This window comes from Schistocerca nitens, chromosome 1, assembly GCF_023898315.1.
Source record: "Schistocerca nitens isolate TAMUIC-IGC-003100 chromosome 1, iqSchNite1.1, whole genome shotgun sequence".
Lineage (NCBI taxonomy): Eukaryota > Metazoa > Arthropoda > Insecta > Orthoptera > Acrididae > Schistocerca > Schistocerca nitens.
The window spans coordinates 152,888,313-152,911,574 of record NC_064614.1 but is presented as its reverse complement, the minus strand read 5'-3'; the positions used below and the strand labels follow the sequence as shown (position 1 = coordinate 152,911,574).

Below are 23,262 nucleotides of genomic sequence, written 5' to 3'. Positions count from 1 at the left end.
CATTCTAAACAACACAGGTTCCTCTTTTGAAACTCGGCCATGGACTGAATGCCTCAGGACCAAAAATCGGGCACTTATATATCCTCACAATAATAGGTGCCAAAACTACACACTGTTTAAATTCACAGGAATTACAATTAAAACTTAGTTCATTAAATTAGCTGAGTACATTGAAACAGTAGTTCTTTTTAACAGTTTCTTCTACTGCAAGAATTAGGACGAATTATTTGTTTAAATCAAGAAATTATCATATATAGTTATGCAAACAATACTTTTGACAAAACCGTTAGTTACTTTGGAATTAATTAAGGGCTGGCTTTGCTAACATGTTTTCGAATAGAGCCAAATAGATACTTTAAGATTACTAGCATTTCATCTTCCAAATGTTTACAATTATTACAGGATTTATATTTGTTGACAAGTCAACAATAGAATTTAAGTTACAAAACAATTTCTGATTTCACCCTATAACTATAGATACTAATTAGGAATAGTCTAAATAAATTAGAAAACCAATTACATACCTAAAACTAAGTGCAAAGTTAGATCAGGTGTTAAATTCTTTAAAACTAAGGGCCAACCTTTCTCTTATATGAAAATGCAGATTATATTCACGTATGTTAATGATAATTAGTTAAAAGTGCAAAAGTGAATTTAAGGAGGCAGATGGCAGAGCAAGAGGGGAAGTAAAGATAACCCAGCTTGTTTTGTCACATCACCCTCGCATTGGATTGACCAGATAGATATTGCAAATAGCTAACTGGGCAGTTCAATGACCACAAGTGACCCCAGACAGTGGGTTAAAAATCTACAAACAAAAAATATTACATAAGCAATCTTATCAAAAACTACAGTACATATTTTTTTTTTTTTTTTCAAATTTCTACTTATATGAACTGGTCATATGAAAACTCCCAGTTAAAATATTTACATACAGTGTATTGTACATTTGCACAAAATATCCACAAGTTATACTTCTAACAAAAAATTAGGCATCTTCATCATTTGTGATGTCCGTTCTGGGTAAGCGAAGATTACATTTAAAGATACAAACAATTTGATACAAGTCCTGTCTTGCTTCAAACAATACATCCTCATGGGTTGCAACAGACAGAAAATTTCACTTGCTCAATGTTTATTATTTTTCACAAGCACTTTCACACTTTTAATGAGCTTTTACACACTTTCTCACAAGTTATCCATGCCATCAACAGGTCCAAGTGGCAGTTAGTAAGGAAATGCACTGCTATCTTGGAGGTGGTACTCCTCCACCACAGCACACGAAAAAATCAGACAAAACATCCTACTTTAGTACGCTTACTTTTACTTCTAACTTAAGTCTAACAACAAATATGTTTAACACTAATGTCACATGATAGTCATTACATCAAAATAAATACATTTCATAGTTCTTATAACATTCTAATAATTAGCACTGACATTGACTGTAGTATGAAAGGTGATGATTAAAAAATTTGAAATCCAGTATACATTACACCACAAAACATTACCTTTAAGTCATAACTATCTGAAACTGGTTAAATTTGAAAGATTTGGGTTTCTTTTCCATTTGCAAAATAGTAAAAACTCAAGATGTGCAGTAGCATAGATTTACTAATCGTTGCTGTTGTGGTCTTCAGTCCTGAGACTGGTTTGATGCAGCTCTCCATGCTACTCTATCCTGTGCAAGCTTCTTCATCTCCCAGGACCTACTGCAGCCTACATCCTTTGGAATCTGCTTAGTGTATTCATCTCTTGGTCTCCCTCTACGATTTTTACCCTCTGCACTGCCCTCCAATACTAAATTGGTAATCCCTTGATGCCTCAGAACATGTCCTACCAACCAATCCCTTCTTCTAGTCAAGTTGTGCCACAAACTCCTCCTCTCCCCAATCCTATTCAGTACTTCCTCATTAGTTACGTGATCTACCCATCTAATCTTCAGCATTCTTCTGTAGCACCACATTTCAAAAGCTTCTATTCTCTTCTTGTCCAAACTATTTATTGTCCATGTTGCACTTCCATACATGGCCACACTCTGTACAAATACTTTCAGAAACGAATTCCTGACTCTTAAGTCTATACTCGATGTTAAAAAATTTCTCTTCTTCAGAAACGCTTTCCTTGCCAATGACAGTCTACATTTTATATCCTCTCTACTTTGAGCATCATTAGTTATTTTGCTCCCCAAATAGCAAACCTCCTTTACTACTTTAACTGTCTCATTTCATAATCTAATTTCCTCAGCATCACCCGACTTAATTCGAATACAGTCCATTATCCTTGTTTTGCTTTTGTTGATGTTCATCTAATATCCTCTTTTCAAGACACTGTCCATTCCATTCAGCTGCTCTTCCAAGTCCTTTGTTGTCTCTGACAGAATTACAATGTCATCGGCGAACCTTAAAGTTTTTATTTCTTCTCCATGGATTTTAATACCTATTACGAATTTTTCTTTTGTTTCCTTTACTGCTAGCTCAATATACAGATTGAATAACATTGGGGAGAGGCTACAACCCTGTCTCACTCCCTTCCCAACCACTGCTTCCCTATCATGTCCCTCGACTCTTATAACTGCCATCTTGTTTCTGTACAAATTGTAAACAGCCTTTCGCTCTCGGTATTTCACCCCTGCCACCTTCAGAATTTGAAAGAGAGTATTCCAGTCAACATTGCCAAAAGCTTTCTCTAAGAATACAAATGCTAGAAACATAGGTTTGCCTTTCCTTAACTTATTTTCTACGATAAGTCGTAGGGTCAGTATTGCCTCACGTGTTCCAATATTTCTACGGAATCCAAACTGATCTTCCCCAAGGTCAACTACTACAAGTTTTTCCATTCGTCTGTAAAGAATTCACGTTAGTATTTTGCAGCTGTGACTTATTAAACTGGTAGTGCGGTAATTTTCACATCTGTCAACACCTGCTTTCTTTGGGATTGGAATTATTATATTCTTCTTGAAGTCTGTGGGTATTTTGCCTGTCTCATATATCTTGCTCACCAGATGGTAGAGTTTTGTTATGACTGGCTCTCCCAAGGCCATCAGTAGTTCTAATGGAATGTTGTCTACTCCCGGGGCCTTGTTTCGACTCAGGTCTTTCAGTGCTCTGTCAAACTCTTCATGCAGTATCTTATCTCCCATTTCATCTTCATCTACATCCTCTTCCATTTCCATAATATTGTCCTCAAGTACATCGCCCTTGTATAAACCCTCTATATACTCCTTCCACCTTTCTGCCTTCCCTTCTTTGCTTAGAACTGGGTTGCCATCTGAGCTCTTGATATTCATACAAGTGGTTCTCTTCTCTCCAAAGGTCTCTTTAATTTTCCTGTAGGCAGTATCTATCTTACCCCTAGTGAGACAAGCCACTACATCCTTACATTTGTCCTCTAGCCATCCCTGCTTAGCCATTTTGCACTTCCTGTCGATCTCATTTTTGAGACGTTTGTATTCCTTTTGCCTGCTTCATCTACTGCATTTCTATATTTTCTCCTTTCATCAATTAAATTCAATATTTCTTCTGTTACTCATGAATTTCTACTAGCCCTTGCCTTTTTACCTACTTGATCCGCTGCTGCTTTCACTACTTCATCCCTCAGAGCTACTCATTCTTCTTTTACTGTATTTCTTTCCCGCATTCATGACAGTTGTTCCCTTATGCTCTCCCTGAAACTCTGTACAACCTCTGGTTTAGTCAGTTTATCCAGGACCCATTCCTTAAATTCCCATCTTTTTGCCGTTTCTTCAGTTTTAATCTACAGTTCATATCCAGTAGATTGTGGTCGTAGTCCACATCTGCCCCTGGAAATGTCTTACAATTTAAAACCTGGTCCCTAAATCTCTGTCTTACTATTATATAATCTATCTGATATCTTCTAGTATCTCCGGGATTCTTCAATGTAAATAACCTTCTTCTACGATTCTTGAATCAAGTGTTAGCTATGATTAAGTTATGCTCTGTGCAAAATTCTACCAGACGGCTTCCTCTTTCATTTCTTACCCCCAATCCATATTCACCTACTATGTTTCCTTCTCTCCCTTTTCCTACTACCAAATTCCAGTCACCCATGACTATTAAATTTTCGTCTCCCTTCACTACCTGAATAATTTCTTTTATTTCATCATACATTTCTTCTATTTCTTCGTCATCTGCAGAGCTAGTTGGCATATAAACTTGTACTACTACTGTAGTAGGCATGGGCTTCATGTCTATCTTGGCCATGATAATGCATGTGCTATGCTGTTTGTTGTAGCTTACCCACACTCCTATTTTTTTATTCATTATTAAACCTACTCCTGCATTACCCCTATTTGATTTTATATTTATAACCCTGTATTCACCTGACCAAAAGTCTTGTTCCTCCTGCCACCGAACTTCACTAATTCACACTATATCCAACTTTAACCTATCCATTTCCTTTTTTAAATTTTCTAACCTACCTGCCTGATTAAGGGATCTGACATTCCACGCTCTGATCTGTAGAAAGCCAGTTTTCTTTCTCCTGATAACGATGTCGTCCTGAGTAGTCCCCGCCCAAAGATCCGAATGGGGGACTATTTTACCTCCGGAATATTTTACCCAAGAGGACGCCTCCATCATTTATCCATACAGTAAAGCTGCATACCCTCAGGAAAAATTATGGCCATAGTTTCCCCTCGCTTTCAGCCGTTCGCAGTACCAGCTCAGCAAGGCCGTTTTGGTTAGTGTTACAAGGCCAGATCAGTCAATCATCAGACTGTTGCCCCTGCAGCTACTGAAAAGGCTGCTGCCCCTCTTCAGGAACCATACGTTTGTCTGGCCTCTCAACAGATTTCCCTCCTTTGTGGTTGCACCTAAGGTATGGCTATCTGTATCGCTGAGGCACGCAAGCCTCCCCACCAAGGGCAAGGTCTATGGTTCATGGGGGGAAGTACTAACTGTTATGTTATGAAAAAAATAGTCACTATCACATAACTTAATTACTATTCAAATCAAGATTACGGGGATGGAAGTTGTACCAAATCATTTCCGTGTTTCTCTACTCAACTCTGAGCACTACTCTCATTCAACCAGAAAATTAAATCCTCACAAAATCACAAAATGGTACCAAATAGATGACCTGTCAGAATATTCACATCACTCTAGCAGCACAGTTACCAGTTAATCAGCAAAATTATTCATTCCAGTATTACCACCTCAATCTCATCATTCCTCAGAACACAAATATAAGTTTTCAGGTAACCTGTAGATCTCACGATGCAGCATTATATAACTTGCACCTCACTAAAATACTGCTCTTTCTGTTAAGCTCTCATTCACTGCTGCAGTGTCATGAATTTCATAATATATAACAATATATACTAACTAGGAATAGTCAAAATAAATTAGAAAATCAATTAAATATGTAAAACTAAGCACAAAATTAGATCAGGTGTTAAATTGTTTAAAACTGAGGGCCAACCTTTTTCTTATATGAAAATGCAGATTATACTCACATATGTTAATGGTAATTAGTTAAAAGTGTGAAAATTAATTTAAAGAAGCAGATGGCAAACCAAGAGGGGAAGTAAAAATATCACAGCTTGCTTTCTCACAGAGTTACTTTCAGTTTAGTTTGCATAGTGGCCATAATACCTGCTAAAACTTTTCTGTGGCTAGTTGGAAATATCTAAACATCACCTTTCTTATTTTTCTCACACTTGGCGAAAGATTTCTTGAATGTTTAGTATTTTTTGACTTCTTCGAGGTACTTCTTGGAGATGTGAAATCATTTTTCTTATTTCCCTGGTTGACTGTATCTTCATTTTTATCTAGCAGATCATATTTGTTCGTTGTTTTCAGTTCAAAACATTTTTCATTTTGTTTCAAATGCCAGTTTAAAATCTGGTTCCAAAATATATTTATTAGTGTTATATAATCAATCTTCAACCTTCCAGTGTCTCCCAGTCTCTTCCATGTATATGATCTTCTTTCATGATTCTTAAACCATGTGTTAGCAATAATTGAATTATGCTCTTGTAAGGAAGCAAGCTGCGATCTCTTTACTTTCTCTCTTGTTTTGCCATCTGCCTCCTTAAGTTCATTTTATTTTATTTTTTGCCTAATTACCATTAACATGCATGAGTATAATCTGCATTTCCATAAAAGAGAAAGATTGGCTTTCAGTCTTAAGGAATACAGTACCAGGTCTAATTTATTTTCACTATTTCTACTTAATACCTTTGTCATAGGATGAAATCAGTAATTGTTTCATGACTTAGATTCTATTGTTGGCTTATAAACAAATAGGAATTCAGTAATAATTACAAACATTTGGAAAAAGAACTATTAGGACTCTTAAAGTATTTATTTGGCTTTATTAAAAAACATATTAGCAAAGCCAGCCCTTAATTCCAAAATAATTACCAGGTTTGTCAAAAGTATTGTTTGTATAACTATATCTGTTAACTTCATTATTTAAACAAATAATTTGGCCTAACCTTTGTGGTAGAAAAAACTATTAAAAAAGGAGTTTTTTGATGTATTCAGTTAATTGAATAAGTTAAGTTTTAATTATAATTTCTGTAACTTAAACATCGAATAATGTATAGTTTCTGTGCCTGTTATTGTGAGGATATATAAAGGACAGATTTTTGGTCGCAAGACAGTCAGTCCACAGCCAATTTTCAGACAGAAAGTATGTAACAACAATGCATCAACTTAACAGTGGAATTAGTGTAACACAAATCGGTCGTGTGTTGGATCAAGTAATGACAATTCAAGTTATTCGAGAAATAGTGTCACATGTACCTTATTATTCTGTAAGAACTGTGAACTGTGTGGTTAGGCTTTAACTGTTCATAGATGTTCCAAAGCAAACTATTGTAGCAATATGGTGATGTCTGCCTGCAACCTATTAATGATGCTTATCAACATTTACAAATAGTGAAATGGCCATATAACTGTGTAATATTTGTGGGGGAGGGGGGGGGAGGGTTGTGAACAGTGAAAGTAAAGAACTGTGAAGTGCAACTATGCAACTGTTGGCTACATCATTTACAGTAGTCAGTGCTGAACTTCCACCCCCCATTTTTAAGCCAGTATAATAATGCAGAATATCAACCCAGAGGACTATTGAAGAAGGAATAAAGCACGCAAATGTCACACTCTTTCATTCCTTTACCATTCACAGCTGCCATCCATATTCACCTAATATTTTTCCTTTTATTCCTTTTCCTACTATCAATTTCCATCACAATTCAGTTTTTGTCTCCCTTAACTATCTCAATAATTTCTTCTATCACATCACACATTTCTTCAATCTCTTCATCATCCGCAGAGGCTGCTGGCATATGAAGTTGTCTTACTTTGGTAGTTGTGGGCTTCATGTCTACCTTGGCTATGATAATGCATTCACTGTCCTGTTCATAGTAGTTACCTGTATTCCTATTTTCTTATTCGTTATTAAACCAACTCCCACATTACCCATACTTGACTTTGTATTTATAACACTGTCTTCACCTTTGTGTTTGACCTGCACTGAACTTCACTAATTTCCACTTTATCTACCAGTAACCTATCAACTTCTCTTTTTAAATTTTCTAACCTACCTGCCCAATTAATGGATCTAACATTCCATGCGACAACCTATAGAATGCCAGGTTTGTTTCTGCTGCTGATGATGATATCATCTTGAGTAGTCCCAATCCAGATACTCAAATGGGTGAGTATTTTACCTGTGGAATATTTTACCAGAGAGGACAATGTTATCATTTAACCATACAGTAGAGTTGAAGTCTATTCACCAAGAGCCGGGACGAAACATAAACAGTGTCACATGAGCAACTACACTCGTTTCCAGAGAAAGTATTCAGTGTTCACGTGATACATAGGGGTGTGGAAAATCCTTGGTGCACGCTTTGCAGCTGGTGGCATTCGGCTGGCTGCCGAGCTGTCACAGTGGACTGTGAGAAACCTGGTCAACAATGTACAAAATAAATTTAACAATAATGTTAAAATAATGTTAAACTGAGTTCATTCTGTTGAAGCAGATTTATTTTCATTCAGGTTGCTAACAAAACGCTCCATTCAAACACAATTAATTGTTAATTTTAATAACAATACCAGTAATAATAATGATAAAGGACGAATCAAGGTTCACTCTGTTGAACTTGAACTGTTTTCATTGAGTTTTATAACAAACCACTCCTCTCTCTCCTCTATAATGCAGTCTAATTTCCACATTTGAGTTTCCACTTTTTCTATGACATGGAGGATGCGCTTGTTCCAATCCTCTGCAGTCACTGTTCTTACTGCTTCTTCTAGCAGTACTTTAACTTCCGGCATTTTGTATGTTTTGTTTTTCGCTGTAACATAGCCTTTGATTCTGGCCCACACTAACTTGATGGCTTTTAATTCATAGCGATACAGAGGAATTCTGAGAACAGATTTCCCTGCACTCTTCGCCATTTCATCTATTGTGTATTTGTTGTGCGCCGTTCTCTGATTTTTAACTATATCTAAAAATTCTTTTTTCAACATACCGTCTTCGAAATCAATGTTTTTAGATTTTAGCCACTCTGATATTTTGTGCTTATTGGAATTTGCATAGGGAACTTTTTCTTTTCTCCGAGGATGGTATGGCGCATTATCAAGAACAATAACTGCGTTTTCCTGAAGCCGAGGAAGAACATCTTGAAACCACTTCTCGAAGGTTTCGGCGCACATCTCCTCATGATAATCTCCAATTTTCTTGGATTTGAAAGTCCACAAACATCCTTCAGTGAACCCTGCTTTGCCAGCTGGTGTGGCCGTGTGGTTGTAGGCACTTTAGTCTGGAACCGCGTGACCGCTACGGTCGCAAGTTCAAATCCTGCCTCAGGTGTGGATTTGTGTGTCATTAGGTTCATTAGGTTTAAGTAGTTCTAAGCTCTAGGGGACTGATGACCTCAGATGTTAAGTCCCATAGTGCTCAGAGCCATTTGAACCACTTTTGAACCCTGCTTTGCTGCCAATGTGTGCAATAATCAGACATTTCCCTTTACCTGATGGGCCCTTGCTTCTGGTGGATAATCTGGACAGAAACGCTTGTTTTGAGGAATTTATAGTGTCATCTACCCAGACGTAACTTCGGGTATTTCCTGCATTCACCCACGTCTTGTCCAAATAGTAAATGGGTCTGCCTTCATCTCTCAACAGTTTAATGGTTCGAAGATAATGCCGCTTCCATAAAATTTTGTCATCCCTGTCTATTAGCATGCTATTGCGCCCATGCCAGACATATTTGAAATTCATTTCTCTCAATAACTTATAAAATGTAATTCTCCAAAAATTGCCCATCTCTGCATCTACGTTCATGACTGTAAGCACTTTGTCAATAGTTGGCAATTCATTAAAAAAAAAAAAAAAAAGAAAAAAAAATCATGTGCTTTCCTTCGTATTGCATTTCTATCGAAGTCATCAACACTTTCAGAAAGTTTCTGTCGTAATTTTCCTTTCTTGGGGGACTTCAAACAGTGTTTGGCCTTGTACTCACTTATCACATGATACACTGAAGAACGTCCAACACATGTAGCTGCAGCTGTTTTCGAAACAATGTCACTCATCAACTGCTCTGGGTGTACCAGTTCCGTTTTACGCACATTAAGCACCATGTGCTTCTCAGAAGAACTTAATGATTTCTTCTTTGCTCGCTTCTTTGGTGGACTCAGAACTGACACATCGACCTCGCTTGCTGAATGCGTGGATGACATAATGAGGACAGCCGTATGTGATGCTAATGAAATAAGTGAATATATAAAATAAGAAACCATGCGATGCTATTGGATGCGCACATAAACATTGAATGCTCAGCATGACTGCAAACACATATACTTACTCCAATAATCAACAACTAGTCTTTCGAGCATCTTTACAGATGAACTTAAGATATCCTAAAATCGCCACTGTACAACGGCCACACTAACTGAGTGCCACGCCTGTGAACCGCACAATGCATCACTCATAAAGGACAAACAGTTGCACCCATCACATTCAAACAAACTACAAAATTAAATTCTAACCTTTCTGAAACTTTTCTTGCTTACACCCCACAAAAAAAATTTAAAGGGGAAAAGTTTGTCACTGACTATATTTTGGATGACGATTTGGTAAAAGTTCTGCATCAGATGTGAGATTTTAATTTATTACTTCACTATTGCTGACTCTATTGGGCAGAAATTTGCAGACGTCATCAACATATAGTACTGAAGGCAATTATAAAATTATTTTACTGTGTGACACACAGTTTAGGAGATATGGCGTGATAAATATAGAGTAACGTGAAAAAACAACTTTTCCTGAAAGCTTAGATATTTCTCTTTTTCGGTGACAATAAATTTTTATGTAATGTAAAAAAAGGTGTCAGAAGGTAGTTCTTGGATCACTTTATCATGTTCAGGTGCCAAATTATAAAAAAAACCTGACTTTCATTTTTTAATTTCTGACGCCCCTGCCTTGTACACCCCTCGACAGCTGCGCTGTGGTCATGCGCCTTGCCGTGTTTACAGTAAGTTTCTTGTTTTGGTGAATGGAGTATATATGCTCTTGGGAAAAATTACAGCTGTAGTTTCACCTTGCTTTCAGCTGTTCACATTACCAGCACGGCAAGGCCATTTTGGTTGATGTCACAAGGCCAAATCAGTCAATCATCCAGACTATCATCCTGGCAAATACTGAAAAGGCTGCTGCTCCTCTTCAGGGACCATACATTTATTTAGTCTCTCAATAGATACCTCTCCATTGTGATTGTACCTATGGTATGGCAATCTGTGTTGCTGAGGCATGCAAGTCATCCCACTGATGACAAGGCCCATGGTTCATTGGGTGGAGGCAGTAACACATAGTGTCTGAGAAATAGTAAGCAAATTAAAATTAAGTACCTATTCCTACAATTAATTTTTAAGTAATATTTATCATTATTAGAGTGGTAATTTGTGTGCTGAGAAACTAAAGATGTTGTATTCATTGATAAGTCAAGGCACATGATGTGGCCCTCAGAAGAATTATGTGGACGTAGTAAATGACTAGGAAATCTTATTAACTGTAGTGTAAAATGACATATATGAAATTCAATAAATGTGTTCCAGTGGTGTGGGATTTAATTCCATATTTTGGAATCAGACCACTACTTTTAGTCAAGGGAAAAAATAAAGGCGGGTGTTTATAAAAAGATTTTGGATAATAGCAGACTTCAATTTCTGAGGCAACCATTTGGAAATTAGATATTTTCTCTGTCAGCACAATAACCCTATTGTCCAAGAAACTTTATTTTGATTCAATTTTATTTTGATTCAAAGAAAACCAGGGTGACTTGTGCAAACAAGCTGCTCAAAGCCTGAACTGGAAACTCATCAAAGAATCTGTCTGGACACACTCGAGCATCATTTGCATGGAAAATTTCTCCTAAAACCTGATTACAATTATTCATCATGCTTCAGAAAGAGTGGAAATAAATTCTACCTGCAGTGAACTCAAGTGTAGCCTTACTGAAGTTAAGATGGCAACAAATAAAATGAGTTTCTACACACTACTCATTACATTTCAAATACATGAAAGAGGATGTGTACACACTTTTGTCCTAGAATGTAAGAAAATAACCCATTGTTGCTTTGTATTAATTCTGTGGACATGGTTTCTACTGTAAAATGACTTTCTCTTTCCTTCCCCTTACCGAGATGAAGCAATTTTAATATATTCCAAAAGGAACATTTACTGAATTTTCTGTTGGTGCTTCACAGAAAACTAGGAAGTGTTTTTCCTTTTTAATATTAAATTCTCAAAGTTTGTGATTAAGCAGTAATTCTAAATTTTAAATTAGTGTGTCTGTGATGTACACTCTAGTTGTTCCTGGCTTGAAGACTAGTGAGTCAATGCTGATCTTGTTTGAAACAAAATAGCCACAAATGATGACATACAAAACTACTTTCACAAAGCTAACACTTAAACAGTGACAGTCTAACACAAATAGCAAATAGCAGATCATGTGTATCACAGACATTACTGTGCAATATCCTACAATACTGATTATATTTCCTTACACCTGTTCTGTGTGTGTGTGTGACACACACACACACACACACACACACACACAAAAAGAAGAAGAAGAAGACGATGATAGTTCACACAGAGCTGTGGTTGGGAGAGGCAGAATGTACCAAAAACAGCATTCACTAGTTTCAAAAATGTACAATTCCTAAAACGAAGTACTTCTTCATTCTGATTGGTGTATCTTCAATACAAGTCAGCTAGCCAACTTAGACTTAATAATCACCACACCATTTATTAAATTGTGTTCTATGGAACCCTGGGGCACTGTGGAAAGCACTGAAGGGTTTCACAAAACGCACAAGCCCTTCTTTCATAATATTAAGCTAAGTAACTTAAAATAAAAAAATGTACATGTCCATGAAATTAAAAAATAGAATAACAATCAACTCTCACTTTCACTTACTAATTTGGACACTCTGTATGAATGCAACACCAAATGTAAATAAGGCTGTATTTATCAGTGACAATATTGTAACTTTGCAGAGGAGAAATTCAACAATGAGGGAATGACTACATAAGGCTTGAGTGTAGCATGCCCTTCAAATAATCACAGTTGTCTGTCTCACAGTGCACCCATATCCAATAATATAACTCTGTTTTCTATCATCAGAAATTTGAGCCACATTATGCTTTGTAACATTAAAAGTTGACATAGTCATAAGAATGCTTTTGACAGATCACAAAACCATCAATTTCATAAAATCTAGGCCACTAAATAATAATTTACTCAAAATAATAAGTAAGGATGTGGGAAGTGTACATACATCTCTTCTTTTACATACTGACTTCTGATTGTTATCTTGAGGAAAGATATTACACCACGTCCCTGAGCTGAGGGACAAGCTGTGTGATTTCTTTCTCAAAGACAGTTTCAAAATGAATGGTCAGTTATGTAACAGAAGCAGACTGCTTCAAATTACGTAAGAGACATTTTGGTACATGCTCCAATCAGTGATGGTTCCCAACAATAAAAGGCTTTTTAGGAGAGATTGTGGTCGAAGTAGGAGAGATTTCTGTCAATAGTATGAAGTAGGATAGATGTCACACACACACAGAGAGAGGGAGAGAGAGAGAGCAATTATTACTGCCAGCATCTATGCTTGGGGTGGCAGTGGCCATGTATATTTGTGTGTGTGTGTGTGTGTGTGTGTGTGTGTGTGTGTGTGTGTCTAATTCTGGCAAATGTCAGTCTGATAGCTTAATAATATCCTAAAATCTACTTTTAAACGTGCCTGTCTGCTATTCAAAGCCTGTTTTATGTGGTGAGTAGCAAAATTGTTCTAATTCATATTGTTGTCGCTCCATCACAGAATTTCCATTATTAGGGAAATCTGTTGAAATTATTCAGCTCCAAAAAAAATCTCAATGAAGCTTTTAATTACTATTTTTCAACTGAAAAGCAGATTAAATATCAAAATGAATTGTTGATTTAAAACTCCATTTATTATCAATGCACAACCTTCGGGCACTTCAACATCACTGAACTGGCACCTACTCTACCATTGGATGAAAAACTTAAGTACCATGAGTGGAATTCTGGTGCAGTTTAACAAAAGTTAGGCTTAGCATGTTTTGGTGTGTCCAACCCGGGATAAACTATCATTTTTTAAAATGTCCAACCCAAGACATTTTTTTTAAATTACTCAAAAGTCTTGCTAGTTTACTGAAACATTAAACTTTATTTATTGACTTGTTTTTTCATTAGATATGACTCTTTTCAGAAATGGTTCATGAACAATGTAGGCTGAACAACCACTTTCTAAAATAAATCTATCTACACTTTAAACTTTTCTCAACACATTTTCATCCCCCTTCCTCTTCACACCACCAAAACTACTTAGACTGTTATTATCAGTATAACAAACCAACTTTTCTTCAAGTTTGTATTTTTTTATGTGGTCCAAAAGCTACTGAATCGAAATTTGAACTGTTCCACTTGACACTTCATCAAACTTTAGAAGTTTAACTTGAATTCCCTCCTCCATACTGAAAATCTTAGAACACACACAACAAGTCTGACTTCACTTCTTTTCAGCTACCCACTGTAACTGTGAGATAATTAATTTTTTTCCAAAGAACATCACACATTATCAAATATAAATGGTGAAATAATGTTAACAATAACAGTCTTGGTTTTGGTTCTAGCAGATGAAAAATTTGGGTCATATAACTTTTCCATAAGTTTAGATGTGCAGTCTGATGTTTCAAAACCAAGTGAATGTCTAATAGTGTGGATATGAAAATGCAGCCTCTTTAGCAACACACTCCAGATGATAATTCCCATCTATGACTTGAAAATTATATCTTATGTTTGGTGAAGTAGTAGCAATAATAGCACTCCTATGTTTGTTTTCACCTACTCTTTAATATCAGCCTTCCCACAGAAAATTCTCCAGTACACAGTGTGCAATAAACATTTTCATTGTTAGTGTCATTGGATAGACTAATAAAAATGTATTCCTATTGCAGGTTAACATTGAACCACATTCTTTTGCCCACTGCTAAACAATGAACCAAGAAACGAATAGAGAGAAATTGATCAAAGATGTGTAGATGAGTTACTTTACACATCAAAACACCATGTACACATTGCCACCATTGTGTGCCAAATGACTAATAGTAAGTGAAAATTTGTAGCGGAACTGGTAGCCGTGCCTCACCGTCGATGTTAGTACTTGGTCCAAGGTCAGCTGACAGAGACACAGCCATAAGAGAACATTACAGAATGCTATGCTGAATGCATTGGCCTAAAATTTTAAGATAATCCTAACCAGTCATAAAATTTTCAAACCCTGGACATTTCTGCCACCCTGGACAGTACCCTGAACAGCACTACAACACCAGGACTGTCCAGGCTAATTCTGGATGTATGGTAAGCCTACAAAAGGTTGTGATGGTATTTCTGCTATTTGAAGCTATATACACTCCTGGAAATGGAAAAAAGAACACATTGACACCGGTGTGTCAGACCCACCATACTTGCTCCGGACACTGCGAGAGGGCTGTACAAGCAATGATCACACGCACGGCACAGCGGACACACCAGGAACCGCGGTGTTGGACGTCGAATGGCGCTAGCTGTGCAGCATTTGTGCACCGCCGCCGTCAGTGGCAGCCAGTTTGCCGTGGCATACGGAGCTCCATCACAGTCTTTAACACTGGTAGCATGCCGCGACAGCGTGGACCTGAACCGTATGTGCAGTTGACGGACTTTGAGCGAGGGCGTATAGTGGGCATGTGGGAGGCCGGGTGGACGTACCGCCGAATTGCTCAACACGTGGGGCGTGAGGTCTCCACAGTACATCGATGTTGTCGCCAGTGGTCGGCGGAAGGTGCACGTGCCCGTCGACCTGGGACCGGACCGCAGCGATGCACGGATGCACGCCAAGACCGTAGGATCCTACACAGTGCCGTAGGGGACCGCACCGCCACTTCCCAGCAAATTAGGGACACTGTTGCTCCTGGGGTATCGGCGAGCACCATTCGCAACCGTCTCCATGAAGCTGGGCTACGGTCCCGCACACCGTTAGGCCGTCTTCCACTCACGCCCCAACATCGTGCAGCCCGCCTCCAGTGGTGTCGCGACAGGCGTGAATGGAGAGACGACTGGAGACGTGTCATCTTCAGCGATGACAGTCGCTTCTGCCTTGGTGCCAATGATGGTCGTATGTGTGTTTGGTGCCGTGCAGGTGAGCGCCACAATCAGGACTGCATATGACCGAGGCACACAGGGCCAACACCCGGCATCATGGTGTGGGGAGCGATCTCCTACACTGGCCGTACACCACTGGTGATCGTCGAGGGGACACTGAATAGTGCACGGTACATCCAAACCGTCATCGAACCCATCGTTCTACCATTCCTAGACCGGCAAGGGAACTTGCTGTTCCAACAGGACAATGCACGTCCGCATGTATCCCGTGCCACCCAACGTGCTCTAGAAGGTGTAAGTCAACTACCCTGGCCAGCAAGATCTCTGGATCTGTCCCCCATTGAGCATGTTTGGGACTGGATGAAGCGTCGTCTCACGCGGTCTACACGTCCAGCACGAACGCTGGTCCAACTGAGGCGCCAGGTGGAAATGGCATGGCAAGCCGTTCCACAGGACTACATCCAGCATCTCTACGATCGTCTCCATGGGAGAATAGCAGCCTGCATTGCTGCGAAAGGTGGATATACACTGTACTAGTGCCGACATTGTGCATGCTCTGTTGCCTGTGTCTATGTGCCTGTGGTTCTGTCAGTGTGATCATGTGATGTATCTGACCCCAGGAATGTGTCAATAAAGTTTCCCCTTCCTGGGACAATGAATTCACGGTGTTCTTATTTCAATTTCCGGGAGTGTATTTATGTGAAATACAGTTCTGAGCTTACATGTCAACAAGAAATAATTACAATATGCAGGGTATACATAAAGTCTGGGAACACTTTCAATTATTTATTGCAGAAGAACTAAACATTGTACAGATGCCATACATATTGTATTTTGAAGAGAAACTCTGAAAGTTTTTTTTATGAACATTTGATATGCGAACCACGAGCAACCTGGCAGACGTCAATATGGTAATCGAATTCTTGGCATACGTTGTGATGAAGCAAGCTGGGATAATTTTGATTCCCATCTTGTTTTGTCATTTGCCTCCTTAAAATTAATTTTTTTTTCATTTGGACTTAATTATCATTAACATACATGGGTATAAGCTGTATTTTCATAAAAGAGAAAGATTGGCTCTTAATTTTAAAGAATATAACACCAAACCCAATTTTGTCCTTAGTTTTATGTATGTAATTGATTTTCTAATTTATTTTGACTGTTACTGGTTAATATCTTTCATTATAGGGCAAAATAGGTAATTGTTTCGTAAGTTAAATTCTATTGCTGACATATGAACAAATGTAAATTCTGTAATAATTGTAAACATCTGGAAGGCGAAATGGTAGTAATCTTAAAGTATTTGTTTGGTTCTATTCGAAACCATGTTAGCAAAGCCAGCCCATAATTAATTCCAAAACAATTAACAGTTTTGTCAAAGGTATTGTTTGTGTAATGATATTTGTTAATTTCATGATTTAAACAAATAATTCGGCCAAACTTTTGTAGTCAAAAAAACTGTTAAAAAGATGCAATTTTTTATGTATTCAGTTAATTTAATGAGTTAACTTTTAATTGTAATTTCTGTAAATTAAACTTTGAACAATGTGTAGTTTCAGCATCTATTAATGCGAGGATATATTTTTGGTCATGAGACAGTCAGTCCATGACCGGGTTTCAGACGAGAACAACAACAATGCATCGACTTAACAGTGAAATAAGTGTTACACCAACAGGCCAAGTGTTAAAGCAATGACAGTGACTGTTCAGTTTATTTGAAGGACTGTGAACTATGTGGTTATGTTATTACTGCTCGTAGATGTTCAACAGTAAACTATTGTAGCAGTATGTGGAGGTTCACCTGCAAACTATTAATGAGGCTTATGGAAAGTTTAAGCAATAGTGCACTGGCCATACATATATAACTGTGTGTTATTGGGGGGGGGGGGGGGGGGGTTGTGCAAGGTGAAAGTAAACTATGGTGAAACACATATGCGTACCTGTCGGCTACATTATTTACAGTAGCCAGTGTCCAAATTATGAACCCCATGTTTCAGCCAGTGTAGCAACGCAGTATGTCAACATGGAGGACAACAAATGAGGAAATAAATCAGGTAGAACTGCTACACTGTCCCAGCATGGCATCGTTGACTGTGGCAGTCACTTCCCATATTCTCGCTCAGAGCTCTGCTACAACACACAGTAGAGGCGATACATACACCAGATCTTTAATGTGTCCACACAGAAAAAAGTCACACGGAGTGAGATCTGGTGATCGGGGATGCCATTTCATGAAACAGCTGTCACCTTCCATAGCACGGTCAATCCATCAATGCAGCATCTCTGTGTTCAGGTACCCAAAAACTTCACAATGAAACTGGGATGGAGCCCCATCCTTCTGAAAGATGAACAGAGAGTCCAATAGCATTTGAGGCATCAGCCATTGCAAGTTCAAGTAGGAATATCCAGTGACAGTGCTCTCAGTGAAAAAGAATGGCGCACTCAGTTTTTGACATGACAAGGCACAAAAAAATTTACCTTTGGGGAATCAAGCTCAATTTCAATGCATTCGTGTGGATGCTTTGTACCCAAGATTCGACAATTATGCCTGTTCACTTTCCCATTAGTGTGGAAAGTGGCTTCATCGCTAAAAATTAAGCGATCAACAATGCCATCCCCATCCTCATTCAATTGTTGCAACTGCAAACAAAACTCGAAACACTTGTCTTTGTCTTCATCATTGAGCTTCTGCACTGGTTCCAATTTGAATGGTTTCACAGACAGCTTCTATCACAGGACTTCCCACACTGTCATTGGAGCCATTTTGTGTTCACAGGATGCACACTTTCTTTGGACTCCATATGAATGTCTCTCGTACATGCTCCACATTCACTTCAATTACATTGGGATGTCCGCTTCTCTTTGCCAGGCACAAGCAACCCATTGTAATGAATTTGTTGTGCCAGTGGTAAATGGCATTCCTTGTTGGTAGCTTCTTGTTGTACTTGGTTCTAAACATCCATTATCAGCTGTAGCACCCTTGTTTTTTAGAAGGCTTGCTCTGCACCTGAACTCGCCATGTTTGTGACTAGCGCTGACTATCGGCAAATTACCAAACTACGCTGTGGCGGTATACATGAAAAAAACTTACAGGTTTTCTCTTCAAAATGACATACGTATGATATCTGTAAAATGTTCAGTTCTTGTGCAATAAATAATTGAAAGTGTTCCCGGACTTTACATACACCCTGTATTTGACACTGAACAACTGAGAATTCAACTTTCATGCATGAAGCCTAATAATAAGTATATTTGTGAAAATAAGATTCAGTACCATTCATCTCACTATAACTTAAATTTAAAAGTCTTATTTGATTAAGTCATTTTTAATTAAAGTTATTTTAAGAAAGTTTGGATTAATTCTGAAATTACTTTCTGAAGCAAACAATTGTTATTTGAAACAATTGCCTTTTTTGTGGCAAATAATTTGTTTACAGAATGTTGCATTAAAAATGTACTATGGGAACAAATTAGGAGTTCAAAAATAAAAGTAGACATTAAAGGGGTTCCACTTGTCAAAAAGAGTAAGAAAGAGTAGCATAAGGTCTACAGTTCCTCTAATAATGTAATTAAAATTAACATAACTGTTTTCACTCTTACCTGGTTGACATAATCTTCACAACTGAACCAGCTGCTATGTATGACAGGATCTCTCTGAAAGAAAATAATTGTAACTTATCAAAAAATATATTCTGTAGTCATTTTAGTAAAAACAGTATTTCTTAATAACAAGTAAGCAATAAGAATAACTTGAAATATGGACAACAGCAATTCAATCCTTGCAGGGTCCTCTTCAGAATTCTTACTCTCACTTCCCAGTGCATTTATACTTTAGTGGCATTTACACCCAGTATCAAATGCAACCTTTCTCTGATGATAATTATTTACTAACATTAATCACTGAAAAATGAGGAACAGAATAACAACAATATGAAAAGATAATTTAAATGGACAGATAAAAAATCTACTCACCAAGTGGTGGTGGGATTTAACTTTTACAAGCTTTCAGAGCCAGTGACTCCTTCTTCTGGCAGAAGAGTTGAGGGGGAGGAACAGGAGTGAAGGAAAAGGACTTGAGAGGTTTAGGAAAAGGGGTACAGTTTAGCAAAATCACCCTAAACCCCAGGGTCATGGGAGACCTATCATCCAGTAAGTCTCCCCTGACCTGGGGTTCTAGGTGATTCTTCTAAACTTACCATCCGATAAGTCTCCTCTGACCTGGGGTTCTTCCTGTATATGGGTGTGACCTATGCTTTTTTCCAAGACATGTTCACAGCTTTTTGTGTGAGGGATCTACACTAGATTATAGTAGGAAGAGGGCTAACAACAAATTCAGTATAGAATCTGATAGAGATTCCATCAGGACCTGGAGATTTCTAAAATTTTAATGATTTCCACTGTTTCTCAACACCACTGACACTAATACTGCTGGGTTTTGCTTTGTAAAGGAACATTTGAAAATGGAGCTAAGCATTTGAACTTTTGCTTTTCTCCCCTGAATATCAGTCCCTCTCTCATTTGCTAGGGACTGGAACTAACTTTGGTGCCACTAGCAGCATGTACATACGACCAGAATTTCTTTGGGTTTTGTGAAATATCATTTCACAATATTCCGCAACAGTAGTCATCAAAGGCCAAATGCATTTCATTCAGCATCTCTCTATCTATAGCTCTATGCTTTGTTTTACACGTATTATGTAGTAATCTCTGTTTACTTAGAAGTTTCTCTACAGTGAATGTATAACATGGAGGTTCCCTCCTATTACAAACTGTTCTACTGGGTACATGTCTGCACAGTGCATTATCAACTATTCTTCTAAACTCGAACCATAGTTGCTCTACATACTCCTGCCCTGTGCTGAAAGTTTCAAGTTCCTCATTAAAATATGACACTACTGATTTTTGAACTAGTTTACTAAATGTATATATCTTTCTGCTTGTTTTAGTTTTCATTTGTACTTTGTTAATCATTGTTGCCACAGCCACATTATGATCACTGATACCAATTTCAATGTGGACATCCTGAAAGAGGTCAGGTCTATTTGTTGCCAATAGATCAAAGATATTGTCATCATGAGTGGGATTTCTAACTATCTGTTCTAGGTAGTTTCCAGACAAGACATTTACTAATGTTTCACAGGCTGTCTTATCATGCCCACCACTAACAAAACTGTAACTTTCCCAATTAATTTTTGGATGATGAAAGCCTCCACTGATCTTTACAATATGATTGGGGAACTTACGTACAAGTGAAGTGAGGTTTTCTCTGAAGTTTGGTTACACCAGGAGATGAGTCTGGTGGGCAATATAAGGATTCAGTTATCATTTAATGCCCACCCCTGATACTGAGTCTTGTCAAAACTATCTCATATGCAGCTTCAATTGTTATCTCAATTGATTTGAGTTTCTTTTCTACTGCGACAAATACACCACCTCCATTTCCCATTTACCTATCCTTACAATATACACTCAGATTTTTGCCAAAAATCTCACTGATATCAATTTTAGATTTCAACCAGCTTTTTGTACTAGTATTATGTGAGCTTCACCGCTTTTCATGACACTTCCAGCTCTGCATCTTAGACAAGCAGCAATTTTTGCTGATGTGTGTGGTAGGGATTCAAATGAGGTGATGGGTGAGAGGGGGAGGGGGGTGGTTGGTGCTGTAGCAATTTAATGGTAGGGGAAGATGCAGGGCGCAGCACTGGGAGGCTGTGCAGGAGGAAATGGAGTGGGTGGAGAAAAGACAAAGGAAGAGGAGAGAAGTAAAGATGGGGAAAGTATTATACAGTTACAGTGGTAGGTTAGAAGGCATATGTAGGGATGGAATGGCAGCAAGGAAATGGATAGCAAGGTGGAGACAAGGACTAGTGAAGGCTGAGGCCAGGGGGATTATGAGAATAAAGGATATTGAAGAAAAACCATTTTTACATTTTTGAATGTTTATAAGCAAAGCTGTTATTTACTGGCTGACTAGTTTCAGACATTGCCCATTATCCATGCCACATATATTGTATTTCGGCTATGTTTGGTGTGGACATTTCTACTTGTGTCACTACACTTAAATGTATCTCAGATCTTCATTATCCAGCATGATGTGATGTGCATGGCTTGTGAAAATGGACAAAGCCTGAAACTAGTCAGCCAGTTAATAAATAGCAGCTTTTCTGTTATACATTTGAAAATGTCTTTTCTCCAATATTTGAGAGCTGCAAGATGCAACATATTGAAAATGTTTAGCAAAGGATATGTTGCTGGCAGAGTTCCACCTGCGTAATTCAGTATAGCTGGTGTTAATGGGAAGATTCCTTACATCCCAGGTTGTGAATTGGTTGTTAAAGTCATGCCTGTCATGTTGGGTGGAATACTCAGCAACTGGGAGGTCCAGCTGCCTCTTGGCCATCATTTGTTAGTGGCCCCTCAGGTGGAGAAACACCTTATTAGTAGTCATGCCCACATACAGTGTATCCCAATGACTGCAGCTAAGTTGGTAGACAACATGACTGCTTTCACAGATGGCCCTGCCTTTGGTGGGGTAGGAGATGCCTGTTACGTGACTGGATTGGGTGGTAGTGGGAGAATGTATGAGACAAATCTTGCATTTATGTCTATTGCAGTGATATGATCCATGGGGCAAGGGATAGGGAGCAGAGATGGAACACAAACAGACAAAGATATTGTGTAGGTTGGGTGAAAAATGGAATAAAATGGAGAGGGTAGTGAGGAGTAAATTTCTAGTTTCAGGATGTGATGAGACATAATACTTGAAACCCTGGCAGATGGTACTGATTCAAGAGGGAGGTGTTCCTTTGTGGCCATACAGTGGTTATGTGGGGGGATGGTAGGTGACTGGGGAAACATGACACAGGAGATCTGTTGCTGGAGGGGAGGGAGGATTATTTCAATCTGTGAAGGCCATAGAGAGACACTTGGTGTATCTGGAGAGGGAGAGCTTGTCACTGCAAGTGTGATGACCACAGGGAGCTAGGCTGTATAGAAGGAACTTCTTGGAGTGGAATGGGTGGCTTCTCTTGAAGTGTAGGTATTGTGAGTAGGTAGATTTGATGTAGACAAGGGTACTAATGTAGCCATCCTTGAAATATAGGTTGACAGTGAGGAAGGTTGTTGATTGGCTATGGATGACCACATGAAGCAAATGGGGGAGAGGGGGTTGGGTTTCTGGAGGAGTGTGGATAAGATGTCCTTATCCTCCGTCCAGATCATGAAATTATCATCTGTGAATCTGGACCATGTGACGGGGTTTCACATTTTTTCAACACACCTCATCTGTTTCATCTCATTTGTACTTTTTTTTATAAAATTCTTCTGTCTTTATGACAAGCTTACAAGCATTTTTATCCTCCACTATGGATCCTTGCTCCATCTATCTACAATGATATAGAAAAGTTTTCCTATCCCTAGCTGGAACCCAGTGCCACATAGGGTTCCAGCATTGTTGCCTAGCTCATGGAACTGCCCCATCATGCACCCCCCCAACCAACAGTAGCAGTCCCTTGATACCCCTTCCTGACCATCATCACTGGTTGCAACCTGTCCTTCCAC

General features: G+C 38.4%; 1 protein-coding gene across 1 annotated transcript in view; it reads right to left on the bottom strand.

Annotated features, from left to right (window-relative positions):
* Positions 1-23,262, bottom strand: part of LOC126243870 (serine/threonine-protein phosphatase 6 regulatory ankyrin repeat subunit C-like) — a 383,629-nt gene that overhangs the window by 240,682 nt on the left and 119,685 nt on the right. Inside the window, exon 5 of the mRNA XM_049948195.1 lies at positions 19,300-19,353. Coding sequence (XP_049804152.1) covers positions 19,300-19,353 — 54 coding nt within the window. The remainder of the gene's footprint in view (positions 1-19,299; positions 19,354-23,262) is intronic.